The sequence below is a fragment of the Poecilia mexicana genome, unplaced genomic scaffold (assembly GCF_051168715.1).
Source record: "Poecilia mexicana isolate PSO_F unplaced genomic scaffold, ASM5116871v1 scaffold_6, whole genome shotgun sequence".
Taxonomy (NCBI): domain Eukaryota; kingdom Metazoa; phylum Chordata; class Actinopteri; order Cyprinodontiformes; family Poeciliidae; genus Poecilia; species Poecilia mexicana.
The window spans coordinates 404,448-421,852 of record NW_028263375.1 but is presented as its reverse complement, the minus strand read 5'-3'; the positions used below and the strand labels follow the sequence as shown (position 1 = coordinate 421,852).

Here is a 17,405-nt window from a genome sequence, read left to right as displayed (position 1 = left end):
CCCATGCTACCACTCTGAAGTTAGCGTGGGTATTCCTCAGAAACACTTTTTTTAATGCATGATTTTAAATAAAATCTCTTCATGGCAAATATATTTGCCTTTTTTCCTGATTGAACAGCATTTTTTTAAATTAGAGGAAATATGTACACTGACATAACAGCTGCACATCCAGAAGTCCCAATCTGACAACTCTGGAAATAATTGCTCCCAATCTTTCAGGAATAGAGACTGTGTTCTGACAGTTGAGTGATTTACATTTCTCAGTCTTCTTTGTACTTCAGGTGTTGAAAGGAGGTCCTTCTGATTTTCAAACATCAGATTCTAGACTAGAGCAGTCACTGCTGTCTTTGTGTCACTTTTTTCTTAAGGCCAGATTTGTATAGTCCAAAACTAATGGCCCTTTTCCCCTAGCATCTAATCAATGCAGATTGACTCAGCTCCATTCAGTTTCCGCTATGTTTATGTAGTGCCAGCCCCTTTCTTCAGTACCTACATGGGATTCCTGACTGGAAACACATCAGGAGACAGTCAGTCACCAAATGGATAGGGGTGGAGTTGGTTGTGTCTCAAGAGCAACTGCCTTACAATTATCAGTTCTAACATTTGTAAAAACTCGCAATACTAAGTGTGCTAAGGAAAATAGCAACACTGCGAATAGGTGTGGTTTGTAGGGTAATGACAAGATGCAAACGTTTTTGTACTTGTGTTGCGTTTATGTTGAATATTAATGCCACATTGCTTTTCACATCGTGGGACCACTCTGCTAGGATGACCCCACTCACACAGAGCTGATATTCAAGTATAACTGAAAATTACCTTAACCATGTCGACATGAACTTCACTGAGTAGGTTCTAGTGGAAAAGGGTCAAAAGAACTGTCTTTTTGTCTTATTTTCCATCTTGAGCTGTGAATCTCTTCCACAGTTATCTCAGGATTCTTCCGTGATTCTCTAAACAATGTTCTCCTGTCTGTTTTGGTGGACAGGCATGCTCTAGTAGGTTTGCAGTTTCTCAACCTAATCCTTCATTTAACCTATCTGCTCTGTTCCTTGGTTTGTTCACTAATGTTGTCCAATAAATTGCTGAAACCTTCACAACTGTATTTAGGTGGAGAAAAGCATACACACGAGGACTCTATTTACTGGCTATAAACTATGAAGGCAGGATTGCACAGGAATTTGTTTAAGAATATCAGAGATTAGACAAGCAAGAATGTGAATTTAGGGTCTAATTTCTTGTAAAAAATGCTGAAAGGCATGTTTCATTGTTTTTAAGTTTGTCTTATGACTAATATAAGTTAATATAGCAAAACCCATTCTACAGTACCACTGTGTTGTGTGAAACATTACACAGTTTGTTGCAAATTTGTGTTGCAATATTTGCTTCAGAGTGTAAGAACATACTGTATATATACATTTAATCATTCCATGAAAAATAAACTGTTTTGTTATTATTTATAAAAGCTGTTGTCAGTTAGCTCACATGTAGTGTTGACAGTACTGCATTGTTTTAACAGTGACTGTTTCTGTTGGCTGTGTTTGTGTCTGCAGGTGGTTGGAGTGTTTGGGGCCACTGGGGGCAGTGCAGCAGTGAATGTGGCGGAGGAATCCAAACCCGTGCTCGGACCTGCCAGTCGCCTCCTGAGGAGTCTTTCCTGTGTGAGGGCATAGTGGAGGAAGGTCGGCCCTGCAACTCCCAGTCATGCACAGGTTAGCTCTTCCCATTGGCTTTGGTTCTGTCCACCAATGAAACTATGTGTTCGTTGGACATTTTAAAGACATTCTAAGCTTACCCTTCCTTTCCTACTAACTTATTCTGTTCTGTATCTTATGCGTGTGATTCAGGATTTTGAGTTAAGGAGTGCATGTTGGAAAGGGGACTTTGATCGATGAAAATAAGAAAACCTGCATGGTCAACTGATTTTTTGGTCAATAATGCAAAGACCTGATTATTTCAAAATCCTAAAATACTCAAATGGCTAAAGTGGCTCAGGCAGTGAGCATCTGAGTGCTTTATTTATTAGAGACTATTTACCAAGAAGTATTAGTGCTTTCATTTGACAGCTTAAAGCTTCTTTTCATCTGGGCAGAACTATTGATGCATTTCTCTGTCTCACAGCAATAAGTCATGGCTGCAGCTGTGATGGGTTTAAGTGTATTTTTGTACTTAGTCATACCATCAGAGGCACTTTAAGACTCTGAACAGCATTATACAACAACTGAAAGAAATTGTCAGCACACAGGAACAGCACATAAACACCAACAGCACAACACAAGTCCCAAGTTTGGCTGATGCTGTTCTGGGTGACCAATCACGTCACGGTTGTGCCCCAAATATAAGCCATTAATGAAGGAGCTCTGGTTGCTAACACCGCCCCTCCTCCCCTTCCTGGCCTTGCCTCATCCTCCTTTAGGCAAAGGTCGCCATCTCTCTCGCAGCCAGTCTCTCCGCTCGGTGGACAACCCCAAGCGTGATGACACAGACAAGCCCCCCCGCAGTGGACAGCAGAGTCCTCAGGAAGGTAAGACAACGGGACGCAGAGGGATCCCATGCATCAGTCACTGTGGCAGCTTGGGTGACCAGTTTACTTTTACAACATAGAGCTGTGACACACTTCAAACACACATCTATCAAAATCTCCCACAGCAGTGCCTTGTCCACAGTGGACTACTTCCAACATGGACCCTGACTGAACATAGCAAAACTGAATGAAACAGAACACTGTGTACTCTCTGTAAAATATGAAATCAAACAGAATCGCTGCTCTCTGATGAAGTGATGCTGCACCAAAGTCAAGAAATGCACATAAAGGAATATTTCAACAAATTGGACTGGTTTTTTTTTTTTCAGCTTCAGTCTATATTATTACTATAGCAGCGATACATGTAAATACAAGGAAAGAATAGTTACTTTACCGTGCATTTACAGAACATAGAAATTCTGTGTTGCAAGAAAAGATCAAGCAAGTAAATCCTAAAGTGTACAAAACCCCCATGTACATATGCTCCACCCTATGCACATACATCAACACACAGATCCATTCAAATATAAAAAAGCATTTACAAAACAAACTACAACACTGTGCATGTTGAAAAAGAAACATTGCAGGCCTGAATGTAAAGACCCTTTGCAGAGATATTTTCTGGCAATAGAGATTTAAACCAAAAATAGCTATTCCTTTTTTATGTTTACTGACCTAACTCACATCACATTAGTGTGTGCAATCACACTTCTAACTAATAACTTACTTTGACCTTTTCATCTTCAGACCTAAATATCACAGCTTAGAAAGTCTCAGAAATGAAGTGATTATAAACTATAAAGTGACTCAAAGTTCAGAAGTTCTCACTGTCATGATGTCTGGGTGTTTGGTGTTTTATTGTCATAGGTTTTGTGTTCCATAGGGTTGTTATTCATAGTCTTTGGTTATTTATCTGTGGCTTTACTTCCAACATGGACTCTGACTGAACATAGCGAAACTGAATGAAACAGAACACTGTTTCATAGTTCTCTTGGTGTCATGTTTTGCCTACTGAGATTTGCTTAAAAAAACTTGTTTTAAAATTAAAATCACACATTTTTGTCTCATGAAGTGAAAAAATTATTTGTAAAATAAACTTATTTGCGGATGTCAGAAATCTTTTCTTGCTATTCTAAGTTTTTGTTTGACTCAAAGTTTTACTTGTGATTCTCACATGATGTCGGAGACAGGGCCTAAAATCGCAACAAAAGATTTCTGATCTGTGCAAATAAAAGTTTGTTTGGGAAATAACTTTTTAAGTTCACGAGAAAAAAATGAGTTATTTAATTTAAAAAAGTTTTTTAAACAAAACTTTTTGTTAAAAAAAAGAAATAATTACAATTCCAAAAGTTTTTATTACAATTTTATTTTACTTAACTGAGGTTAGGTTGTTTTTTTTTTCATTGAATAATTGGAGAAAAAAATTAACTTCATACTCTGCGAACCAGACCCTAAACTTACCTAAAGTCTGGATTGAGTTTTTTCCCCTTCATTAACGACAAACTTTTATTGCATACATTATATCTATCATGGTAGTTCACAGGGTGAGTTATTTTTAATTCTAAATGAATATCCTTGTTGGACTTTTATTTAAGTGCTATTCTCCTTTAAGATACATTTACTTAACACCAGAATAAATGCCTCTAGAATAAATACCTCTCTGTTTAAACTGCTACTCCGTGCTGAAGCAGAAATATTCAACATTTTGCACCAAAGGACATATATCCATTATGGAGATGATAAGTTTTGGACAGGCGATGTGCCCCCTATTGCATAAGCAATACTGAAGAATGACTGCGATCATTAACGATACAGGGAAGAAGCTTTTTAGTTATCTTGCTTTGCTAGCAAAGTCGATAGCTAGCAGCTAGCTAATAGCACATAAACAACAGCCTAATGTATGTATGATAAAAATACTAAATCAATAAGAACAGTTTTTCCTCACCTGGCTGTCTCCTCCCACTCAGTAGTTCTTCAGAGAAAGACAGACGCAGAGGCCTGTTAGTGTCTGTTGTATTTCCTTACCTCTCTGCTTAAACCACTACTAAGTGCTGAAACAGAAATGGAATAACATTCAACGTTTTCCGTCATCTGGCAAGTAGCAAGTCTACTCCACTTTCTTCACCAAAAACGTTTTTTTTTTTATTATTCACCAAAAACAGTTCTGTAATCTGGAACGTTTTCTACGTTAAGCTCCAGTTAGCCATCTTATCTCACTGTGCAAGAGGCAATTGCGTCGTGCGTCACAGGCAAAAGGTCAAAGGTGACCGGAGGGCTAAAAACCCCAACACAAAACCAAATAATTTTAGTACATATTATGTGTCAAAAGAGGGCTTACGAAATAATACCAAAAAAATAAATAAAAAATTGACCAAAAGGGCACTTGGGGGCAAGGAGCAAAAGGGGCAGGTGCTCAAGCCCTCCTAGCCCCCAAGTACCCTTTTGGTCAATTTATTATTGACCAAAAGGGCAGTAAAAACTAAATGTTCCCACTCCCAGATAAAAAAAACACACATCCATATTTGCTCTGAACCCTCCTGGATATGCATAAAATGGTTCGTTCCTGCTTGGAGGGCTTGAGAGTGACAGCAGTCAGTGAAAGACAAGAACAACTGTGGCAGTTACTATGCTGCTAAGAAAAGTAATAAAGTCAAGTTTTCAAAAGTGAAAAATAGAGAATGGGAGAGAGAGAAAAGAGCAAGACTGTCAATTTATAACCAAGTTTTTCTCCGAGAGGCGAGTAGACTGTATGAGATTACCAACCATTTAGCATAGTTAGCGTAGTTACAGACTACTGTTTCCCTCCATTTCACTAGCATTTAATGAATTAAGGAAAAAAACTACCAACATATTCATATATTTAACTTGTCCCTTGTACCTTTTACCACTTAACAACAGGTAAGTCAGTCAGCAACAGCTCTAACCCACATCCCTCATGACCCATCCTCTCCTAAGTGAAATTAAAGCTGAAGTATTTAACTTTTATAAAAAAAAATTTCCACATATTTGTTAAAACTGTTATGTTGTGACAGTATGGTATGAGTTGTAATCTGTGAAAAATCTATTTCTTCTGCCTTCTCCCAGTGCTAGAAACAACCAGTCAGTGGCAGGAGAGTTTTAGTGCTGTCAATCACAATCTCATATGGCTCATCCTTTCTCTCTCTCGATTTGTGCCGTTTTGCAGCTAGCACAGACTGTTGTGAATGCTCAGTCTAGTTAGCATAGCTACCAGCGATGGCAGACAAATTATGTTCCTGTAACAATAAGTTGTTTCTCCACCATTAGCACATTTAGCAGTGAGTGAATGAAGTTGATTGACAGTGCTAAGAACATCCTCCTGGTTCTGATTGGTTGTTTTGGTCAGAATGGTGCATTACTTTAGCTAGCAATGGTAGTTCAGGGAGGAGATTGATTGTTTTCACAGATTATCTGCCTCATAACAAACTGCTACGACATCGTGACAGCTTTAACAAATATGGAGAAAACATCTTTTTTTATTAAAGTTACATACTGCAGCTTTAATAAAATGCAACTATATAGCATTTTTTGAGAAGTCTGGATTGCTTTGTGTATATTTTGTATGTTGCCTATCACTGTTGCTCATGGGGAGACATTTAAGTAATTTAAAATTAATAGTAAAAATTTAAGCAACCTACTTGCATACTGTATGTAGACTGTATGCATACTGAATTTTACTCTTGCACGTAAAATTCATGAGCAGTAAATACTGTACTAGTTATCGGTATTGGACCAAATAAATCGAGGCAGTTGCAAGCCTTTGAAATTGTGATGCTTTTGATGGGCAAGATGTACTCAAGAAATTGTAACAGCAGCTGCGTGGGGGGGAGTCCCAATTTAATTTTTTGTCAGGGGACCCAAGATTCCTAGCAGCGCCCTTGCTTTTCGCCTCTCTTTATTTACTAAAAACCTTTACAGTAAAAGCAGCAACAGCATTTCAAGTAACTTTTTAAACATGTAAAATCAAGCAGTCAACACATTTATGTACGCTAACACAGCTAACAGGTTGTAGTGTCGACATAGCAGAGTGACCATTTATTGTGTCTCTGCATTACATTCAGCAGCAGTTATTACTGTCTGGAAAATAACAATGTTCATGACTGATATGAAATTTAACATCATTTGCCAGAGATCATGTTCTGAGCAATCATTACTTCAGTACCCTCTATCTCGATCTGATTCCAAATATGACCATATTGCCACTCAAATGCAAAATCTGAACAGAACTGCAATAAGTAAATATCCCATCAGCATCATTTAGCTGCCCAGTTGAAGTTATTTTTGAGCACATTATTATAATCTTTATGGGACTTAATTTATTATATTATAGTTATAGATTAATACATGTTCACACATTTAGCAACACAGAAGGCTTGACAGTTCTAATATGGAGAGTACGCTAGCCTCATGCTGTTTAGCGTTATTAATGCTAGTAGCTGCTTCTAATTTCTCTTCTACATAGAACTTAACAACAGATGTCCAGAATTGCTGAACTATTCCTTTTTGCTGGTTACTGTGAACAGTTTTGGGATGATGTTTTGAAACTGATGGTTGAACTTCATTTTGATTCACTCATACACTGCATTTACCTAAAAAGGTTGTTCAGCTCTAATTTAAATACAAATTTCAATCCAAGATGGCAAAGTGCAAACCTGCAGCTATCTGTCGGTTATGGAGGTTAAACATTATTCCAGAGTGTTTTGACTTTGAGTGAGGCATCACTTTAAAGTGCTTAGCTTCTCACTTCCTGTTAGCTTTTCTTTTCTCCCAACCCGCCTGTGACTACTCAGGCTTCTCTAATTGGTTCAGTGACCCATCTCATTGGCAGTCTCTGACTGTAACAGTATGAATGACATATCCTAAGGCGATGGCATTCCCTTTTGCATAGAGTCAATGCAAAGGATATGACATCCGAGCCTGACATATAACAAAGAACAAGCAGATTCAATGCTGGGCTCCATTTCAGGGGTCCCTTGTCTGAGGGGAGCCATGTGTGAATTTGGACAAAGAAGGTTAGCCTTTACCTGTTGCCACAAGACAGGACGGTATTTACAGAATGACTTGTAGGCTCCTAAACAATTCTGTATCTTGTCCTTTAGAATGATCAGCTGTGCTGTTTAGAAGACCGATCATCTTAAAGGACAGCAGGTTCAAGCTACCATGAGAAAAACCCATCTGTCAACCACATTTGTCTTTGAGGAAGACAACTTTATTCAATATTTATGAAATCTTAGGTGTTCGATAAAAGCGGCCCCTTGAAATGTGGCACGGACATACTTTACCTTTTAATACCACAGCCCCTCTTTTTTGGCCCCAGAGGCTGCATCCTGCATGTTAAACAGTTATGGACCTTTCCTTTTCTTCCTTTTCCTCCCAATCCTTCCATCCTTTACCTATTCCATCTTGTTCAGTAGAATCAACTTCAGGTGAGGAGTGGTCATCCTGGAGTGTGTGTTCTGCCACCTGCGGGGAAGGCTGGCAGAGTCGCACTCGTTTCTGTGTGTCCTCCTCCTACAGCACCCATTGTAGCGGGCCACTGCGAGAGCAGAGACCTTGCAACACCTCAGCAATTTGTCCAGGTAAGCCTCTCCCTTACCCCCACCAGATCCCTCCCAACCCCCAAAGTCACCTGCACCCATCTCCTCTCAGTGCTCAGTCCTCTCCCTGACCATGTATTACCCATAGAAGATCCTCTAGATACCACTCTATTAGCCACTCTATCAGCAGATCAAGTTTCAAAGTGTTCTCAGGGTCTCATGGAAACAGACAGCAGTGGGAGGTCCTAGAAGCAATAGTCTGGATGTTCTCCATTAAACCAAACCCACAGTGCAGTAACAGATGGGTCACCTGTTATTGTGATGTTTCTTAGTTTCAATTTGTAAAATGGATGGTCTGTACATCTATCTTCTAAGTTACACAATAGCTGCTCTGATTGCAGTTCACGGCACATGGGATGAGTGGTCACCTTGGAGTTTGTGTTCATCCACCTGTGGCCGAGGTTACAGGGCCCGAACACGAACTTGTTCCCCGCCGCAGTTTGAGGGAAAACCCTGTGACGGACCAGAGAAGCAGACCAAATTCTGCAACATAGCTGTCTGTCCAGGTAAGCATGACCCATCAACCAATGACCCGATAATGATAATGTAATGTAGACATCCTCATAGATTACAGTCAAGCAAACCTTCTCAGTTTGCTTAGCTGTGAATAATGTCCCGGCTTATAAACATCATGGTTGGTTACACTCTTTGTCCTCGCTGTTGCTGTGGCCCTGCCGGTTCCCAGTGGATGGGGTCTGGAATGAGTGGTCCAGCTGGAGCTCCTGCTCCACTACATGTTCCAATGGGACGATGCAGAGAACCAGGGAATGCAACGGCCCCTCTTATGGGGGCTCGGAGTGCAGGGGAGAGTGGCTGGAGACGGTTGACTGTTTCTTGCGGGATTGTCCAGGTATGATCATTTGTTGCAGAATGTGTCTTTCACTCTGCAGTTAACATACAGACTTTTCCAATTAAAAATAAGTTTTAGCCTTCTGATGGTTTGTATTTTGTTTTTAAACTCAATCTATGAGAGGAGCAGTGTAATGTAAAATTAACTTTTTTGAGCCCTACATTTCCTTGAATGTTATTCTCTCATCAAAAATATGCCTGGAGTTTTGCCTTGATTCTTTTATGAATATTTGAGAAGTCCTTTAATTTCCCATAGCAACTGTTCTGCTATGTAAAACGGCTGTGTGGAACTAACACTGCCTTTGAGATGCAGCTCCTCCTTGGAGCTGCTTTTCCCAAGCTTCTGCCTCACAGTGCATGCCTCCCCACGATGCCCCACTCAGCTCCTTCAGACTAGCCAGCAGCAATTAGCAAACACTTTGTGGAACTGCACATCTGCTGAGCTCATTACAAACACTCTGAAAAGTAGCAATGCAGTGTAAGGTTAATAGAGGAGTGAAGTTTTGCTGACTTGCTTGAAGTGGAGTTTCAGCAAAGAGCAGACATGTTTAAAGAGACAGAGGCTTAAAACCCTGTGAAATAGGCCTTGGGTTTACAGCCAATAGGATCCCCAGAAGCAGATGTTAGCTTTGAAGGCATTAAATTACAAAGCCAAATTTTCTTTGTTATATGTATATATAGTCAGATAGTTATGAGATTGTGTTGCAAAATTCCATTATTTGTCTGGAAAATACATAATTCTGCCCCTTTAAGTTAATTTAATTGAAATGTTATTCTGGAATTTACTGTAGTAAACAACATTTCATGTTGTGTTGATTGTTAGTGGATGGGAAGTGGCAGCCTTGGTCCTTGTGGTCAGGCTGCTCAAAAACCTGTGGAGGGGGGATGCAGCAGAGGAACAGGGTTTGTTATGGGCCCTTTTTCGAAGGACAGGATTGTCCTGGAGAGAGACAACAAATCCGTCACTGCAATGAAAAGAGATGCCCAGGTGACTGAATAGAAACATTCCTATCTGATATGTGCATGTATGTTTTCTCACGTTAGTGTGACTGACAGTTTATTTATCTTTCTGTTGCAAACAGCACCTCATGAGATATGTGATGAGGACAATTTCTCTAAGGTTGTGTGGAAGATGACTCCTGCCGGGGATACAGCAGCAGTACAATGTGATTCCAATGCCGTAGGTGAGCATCTTCCATGCATTCACACAAGGTTCTATTTAGAGAAACTGCATGACAAAGTCCTCAGTGCTCAGCTAAACTTCTGTGTCTCCTCCACACAGGGGTTATCCTGCGTCGCTGCTCTTTGGATGAGGAGGGCATTGCCTACTGGGAAAATCCCACCTATATGAAATGCATTTCCAATGACTATCGCAATATACAAACCTTAGTAAGCAGTAAATCTGTTTTCATTTGACTTGTTTAAAAAAATAAAGCTTTCACAGATCACTAACTGTGTTTTAAACAACACATTGAAATGGTCCCTTTGTTTCTTTTCCACAAATGTGCATACATTTTAAATTGTTAAGAAATATCTGCTTCATGTAGGGTTATCCAGTTCTGATTTGGTGTTTTAATTCTTAATCTACAGGAGAGTGAGGGCAGTGCAGCCATGATAAAAACCTGTGAAATAGGCCTTGGGTTTACAGCCAATAGGATCCCCAGAAGCAGATGTTAGCTTTAATGCAATTAGCATCAAATGATTAAGACCACAGGTGTCAAATTCCAGTCCTGCCACTGCCTTGCAACTTTTAGATGTTCCTCTGCTGCACCACACCTGAATAGAATAATTAGGTCATTAGCAAGACTCTGGAGAATTTATCTACACAAGGAGGAAGTAATTAAGTCATTTCATTCCAGTGTTTTGTACCTGTGGCACATCCAAAAACTGCAGGACATGGCCCTTGAGGACTGGAGTTTGACACCCCTGGATTAGACGAGTCGTCTAATCCAGGAGTGTCAAACTCCACACTCCACACTCTCATGGTGCTCACAAATTATTTGAAAGTTCTTTCTCAGAGATTTATTTTTCTACCAAGTACCCAAAACTTTCTCTTTATTTTACTATGTACTTATCAGACTAATATGGCAACTCTAGAACTACTTCCTTTTTTAATTCAAAGTAAGAGTTTCAAACAGAGATACAACAGGATGGTAACTTAAAGCATGCATGTTTATATCTGGGCTTCATCTTACTAACTTACACTTACTTCAGTAGATGAAGTCACATTCTCACAGGTGTCACTGACAATATGGTAGCATTTAATGACAAAATTTTGTTGTGCAATATTTCATTGCTTGATAAGGGGTGGGTTTTAATAACGTTGTACTTCTACCCACTCCTTTGAACGTTTATTGTTTATGGCATTACTGTAATTTTTTTTAACTTGACACGTTCATCAATAAACTTCAAAAATAAAATAAAAAACTCCTATGTTTTACAAATCACTAACTATAGAGGTTATGTGAGATGCCCCTGAAAGAAATAACAGATAAACTAACAGAAACTTTCTCCATCAGACTCGGGAACACTTGTCCAAAGCACAGCGTGGCCTTGTGGGAGATGGAGTTTCAGAAGTGATGAACAAGCTGAGGATGATATCTGATGATGGAACAAGCTACAGCGGTGATCTGTTGGCTATCCTGGACGTACTGAAGAACATGACAGAGATCTTCAGGAGGGCGTACTACAGCCCCACGAGTGCAGACATGAGGGTAATTTCAAGGTGTTCTCACATTTCACTTCTGGATGTAGATATGCTTAGAGTTAGAATTAAATGAGAAACATGTTTAGTTATTTGGGGTTCTTTTATCTTGTGTTTTAGTTCCGTTTCTGAGCATACATCTCATTTATGCAGGGAGCTAGTCCCAGGGGTGATATATAAAAATTGGAAAAATAAACTGAGTGTTTCTGTTTGAATTCTGCAAGATGTTAGAGGTAAGGGCCATTTACTGCCTGAGGTTTCCAACCTTAGGAGACGTGGGATTTTGACTATTAATTGAGAATGTAGCCATTTCTATTATGCCAATTAAACATTCACAAATGGCAAATCTAAAAGCACCAACAGTCAATATTTTATTTTTCTGTACTTTATAATTCAATTCAGTTAAAAAAACTATTAACTATTCTTGTAACTCATATCCACCAAGTATTCATTCATGACTATCTTGGAACAACTCTGTAGCCTCAATTTGAAGACACTGTTGCTGTATGTCAGCTTCATGACTGCTATGACATGCTAACAACTCATTATCTAGGCAGCAGAGATGATAATCCACACTAACTTCTTCTGACACCATCAGTTGTTGAGGAGCTCTGCTAATCCACCTCATTAGTTTTTCCTGATCTTTTTTAAATTTATGTCTGGTTTCAGTTTGTCTTGTATCAGTCTGCCAAGCAAGATTTGATTCAGTATAGCACGAAGATAAAAAAAACTAAAAAAAAACTAATAGGTTTTCCTGTCTTTCAGTACGCTATAATCACCAAAGTAGCCTACAACAAATCTGATAGGATTTGATGCATGTTGTAAAGTACAAAAAGAAAATACAAACACACTTCTCATGGGGACAAAGTGGCTAAAGAATTATATATTTTGACCAGCTTAAGGTTGGTCCACATTCATTAGTATGTCTTTTTGTTTCAGGATTGTGTACTGTAGGAATATAATTGGACATTGTTGAAGGTAGTGTTATTATCTTTTGGAATGCCAAGCAGGACCAGATAGTGGGGCATAAACCTTAGTCATACTTCAAAAATACAACCATATCAACCTGAGCGATTGAAAAACATTTCATTTTTGTTTCGTAGAACTTTGTGCAGACGGTGAGCAATCTGCTGATGGAAGAGAACCGGGACAGATGGGAAGAAGCACAACTGGTGAGAACCTCCCTCTCTCAAACAGTTCTGCTTTGTTTGTAATTTCCTCCCTCGTTGAACTCTGTGTTCAGTGATGACATCCTGAAGCTGATGAGTGAAACAATGTCAGAACAGCCCACCTGTGTCTTTTCAGACAGACAGTTGTGAGGAGAAAGGACAGACGAGAAGATAGAAATAGCTTTAGCTAATGAGGAACTGACTCAAGGCAAACGCCCACTCTCCCATCTGCTGCATCCATCAGTACACAGGTGGCTGTGCCAGGATTGTCACCATGCAGGTGGAGGATACGCACTTAATAAACCAGCTAGGCTTCTTAAACCATTTCATAAGCCAGTTTTTTATTTTTCTAAAGCAAAAGTCGACCAAAAAATTCAGCATAAACTATCATTTGTTTAAGCTCAGTTTAAACTCAAGACATTTTACAACACTTGTATAACTCTTATTTTGTTTTTGTTTTTTGTTTTTTTGTTGCAGAATATATAAGTTTAGATATATATATATATATATATATATATATATTACATATATATTTTTTAACATATGTTTAATAGTTATTTTTCCATTTTAATAAAGACAAACAAAAACAAAATAGGGAGACAGAACAAACATTTTCCACACAACAACATTAACATTACAATACACCGGCTCAAAACAAACAAACAAAAAATAAATAAATAAATAAATAATAATAATTAAATAAATGAAGTAAATAAAGCAGACACATTAATGCAATATATTATGTAAGGCTATGTGAAAAAATAGCAGAAATATCAAGACCAGTATACAATATAAAGGGATCCCAAATATTATGAAACATATCATCTCTATTGCGTAATTTACTGGTTAAAAAGTCCAATGACACATATTCAAGGACAGTCCATTGCCATTGTGTTGTGGATGGGACCTTATCTGTTATCCAGTTCAAGAGGACACATTTTCTAGCGCAGAATGTAAGCATCCTGTACAGATGTTTTTCACAATTCTTCTTAAGGCTGTTGTTTGTCACTCCCAGTAACATATACATTGGATTACACTCAGCGCTAACGGAGAAGATCTTGTCCAACTCTTTCTTTATACTGAACCAGAATTGTTGAATTTTTCTACAGGACCAAAGACAGTGAGATTACCCACCTCTATTTTAAATTTGGGGCAAAGCGGAGAAAGGTCTGGATTAAATTGATGACGCAGATGTGGAGATATATGGGCCCAATGTAAAATTTTAAGTTGAATAGCTTTAATCTTATTACAAACACTTAATAAGTGTTTAAGTGTTGTAATTTCCTCCCTCGTTGAACTCTGTGTTCAACAAGCTTGCGTGTGGAAAACGCAACCTTGGGAAGCTTGCGTTTTCCCAAGCTTCATCCCAAGCCTCATTGCTGATCTCCATGGCTAGCTCTTTTTCCCATGTCTCCTTAAGGCAGTCAATTTAGTAACCCCTAATTCTTTTAATAAACTATAACAGGTCTTAATAGAACTTATAATTTTTGGTTTAAATAATTGATTTTCACAATCAGAGACATTTTGGTTGCTGAGAATTGTTGTGTTCTTCAAAATGTAGTCCCTCACCTGTAAATACCGATAGAAATCATGTCTGTGAACATTATATTTGGTAAATAACTGATCAAATAACATCAAGTTTGGCCCGTCCATTAAATCAGAAAGAACAGATATGCCTTTTGTTGCCCATACTTGAAAGTCAGAGTCGGAAATCCCAGGGTCAGTTGGCATGCTTTTTTGTCTGTTGGCCATATTGGATTTAACAAAAATAATTTCTTGCATTTGTAGCTGATGGCCAGTAGTTATAGTGTATTTCATGATGCATTAGTGTCCACTTCAGTGGTCTGTGTGCATTTATAACATAAAAATCCACAAGAATCACAAGAAAATCGCTTTTAGATAGCTGTCCACTGTAGTGACCACTATGAAAGGGTTAAATGATGAAGAAGGCTCAGGCATTTAGCAGATATTTATGCTTCACATGAAGTTTTGCAAACTAGGATGTGCAAAATCATATTTTTGTAAATGGAAACTATTTCAGCATCAGAGACATTGACTGAAAACAGAAAGCACTGATAGGATCGAAATGGTTGATGCTGCAAAACAACTGTTGGTGAATTTTATGTGTTTTCTTTTGAACAGTGTTTATAATTTAACACTGGAAGCATACAACTATTAAAGCAAAGAATTGTACCAAGTGAAGCTAAAGCTGGTTGCAGTCTGGTGTGAGACGCAGCATGGTTCTCAATCAACAAGCAACAGTGGGACATTGTCTGTAAAGAAAAAGTACTTTGTGTGTTTTACACTTAAGCAGCAGCTCAGAATATTCTTCTCATATTCCTAATCTTTTCCTTCTTTCCAACTCTCGTGTCTGTTTTTCTCAGCTGGGCTCCAACATCAAGGAGCTGTTCCGTCTCATGGAGGACTTTGTGGATGTCATCGGCTTAAGGATGAAAGAGTTCCGTGACATGTATGAAGTCACCGATAACCTGGGTTAGCTTCATCTTCACGCATTATATCTATCAAAAGCATCTTCTTTTTGCTGCTTTTCTTTATCTAAAAATAGACTTCTGTATTAAAATATCATCTGACTTAAAACAAAATTCTTGAAACAATATTGTGCAGTTAAGAACTCATTCAATGATAGAGCTAACAGCAGTGGCTTTAATGAAAATAAATCAATTTATTTTCACTAAAATAAGTTGTATTTTTATGAAAATAAATTGATTTATTTTAATCAATTAGGGTTAACCCTAACCCAACCCTATTACATGTGTAACAAATTGATTATAAATATTTTTTAGTCTCAAGACAAAGTGAACCTGAGCATGAGTTTCAATATTAGCGTTTTAATATATCAAAACATCATAAAATGTTTACTCAATTGTTTTCTTTAAGTGGATCACTGGCTTAAGTGGATCACTGTGATAGGCTGAGTGTTGCTTTTTGTGTGTTATGGAATGAACAGGTGTGTTAAAACAACACTTTGGTGTTGAAATGGAAAGGCTTTGTGATCAGAGGAGTGATCTGATGTGTGACCTGTCTATTGTAATGTTGGCTGATCTGTGATTTCATGGGAAAGTTTTGTTTGATTTAGATTAGAATGTTGGTTTTCATTTTCCTCTTGTTTCAGGAATATTTTCTTTCTTAGGAAGAAGCACTATTTCACTTTTATAATATTTCCTACTTTTATCACAGGAAATAGCTATACAAGCAGAATGGTGAGGAATTGTGTTGTTTTGTTGTTGTTTGAGATTTTGAATCCAAATTTACAACTCCCTGCTGTTTTCCTGTATTACCCATTGGCTGCAGTTGTCCAACTTTTCATTTGAAAAGGCATGAACATGAAATGATCCTCACAGAGGCCGCACTGTGACCTCCAGATAAAAACTTGATCTTGATTGGAAGAGTACATGTGGGATTGAGGCATCAGAAGAGTCATGCTTACTTCAATGTCTGGAGCCAAATTGCCACCTACGTCTTTTCAGGCTGGCTGACCTCTACTCCTCCTACACATTAAACATGAACCGTGCTATGTAAAGGGTGCTCCACCTCCTCCAAGTGTATTCCACACTGCCATAAACGTTTTTACTGTCACTCTCTTGAAAGGAGACAAGTTGTGAAGAATGTAACTTATCAGATCTGTCCAGAACAGGTTTGTTTGTCACGATAGCTTCTTTCAAACAAAGATCTCTTATATTTATTATTTATTTATTTATTTATTCATAAAATATATTTTTTTTATATTTTTGGCTTATTTTCGCTGTGTATTCTGACCTATTGACAACATTGATATATAGCCTACCCCAAGTTTTTACAGTGCCTGACGAAAACTTGAAGTCCCCTCTAAATACGTTTAGAGGATAAATAATAAATCTATAAGACAAAGAAAAAACCTTTGTCATTTATCAGAAAAAAAACTTAATCTTTCTCACCAAAATACCAGAAGTGGACAGGGTAGAATCAGGCTGTTATGTCTCAAGCTCAGACTCAATACAGCTTGCACCCAGGAGATGTTATGATTCAGTTCAGTTCAACAATAATGCTAATAATGTGTTGAAAGAGCGAGTGCTTACTTTTTATAGCAAATGTTGAAATTATGAAGCCTCACATACTCACATAATCCATGTAAGTGTTTCAGTCATTATTTTGTCGATTACAGTTTTAAGCATCCATAAGCGTCCTGTGATGGATCAGGCTGACTTCAACTTCCCTATGAAGGGCTGGAGAGGAATGGTGGACTGGGCCCGGAACTCTGAGGACCGAGTCAGCATCCCAAAGAACATCCTGTCCACTGGAAAGCCAGGTAAATGCTGCTTGATAGATGCTCTTAAAAATGTCAATTCCAAACATTCTTCAAAATCTGATAACAGAGTTTAACTGAGTTTTTTCTCAAATACAGTCTACCCTATATTTGAGAACAGAACGGCTACGTGTGTGTTTCTCTGTGTGTGTTTATCAGCACAGAAAAGCAGACACATAGTGACAATTAGATAATTTGTAAAACACTGTTTACAGCTATTAATCTGCAGAGCAAAGCCCCCCAC

The 17,405-nt window shown here is 38.3% G+C and overlaps 1 protein-coding gene across 1 annotated transcript in view; it reads left to right on the top strand.

Annotated features, from left to right (window-relative positions):
* The first annotated feature begins 493 nt into the window (after nt 1-493).
* Nucleotides 494-17,405, top strand: part of adgrb1a (adhesion G protein-coupled receptor B1a) — a 107,404-nt gene continuing 90,492 nt past the window's right edge. The window contains exons 1-13 of the mRNA XM_088006704.1: nt 494-527; nt 1,551-1,709; nt 2,414-2,521; nt 7,954-8,118; nt 8,478-8,647; nt 8,818-8,986; nt 9,809-9,973; nt 10,068-10,169; nt 10,268-10,374; nt 11,505-11,699; nt 12,793-12,861; nt 15,243-15,351; nt 17,021-17,164. Of these exons, the coding sequence (XP_087862830.1) occupies nt 494-527; nt 1,551-1,709; nt 2,414-2,521; nt 7,954-8,118; nt 8,478-8,647; nt 8,818-8,986; nt 9,809-9,973; nt 10,068-10,169; nt 10,268-10,374; nt 11,505-11,699; nt 12,793-12,861; nt 15,243-15,351; nt 17,021-17,164 (1,696 nt within the window). The remainder of the gene's footprint in view (nt 528-1,550; nt 1,710-2,413; nt 2,522-7,953; nt 8,119-8,477; nt 8,648-8,817; nt 8,987-9,808; nt 9,974-10,067; nt 10,170-10,267; nt 10,375-11,504; nt 11,700-12,792; nt 12,862-15,242; nt 15,352-17,020; nt 17,165-17,405) is intronic.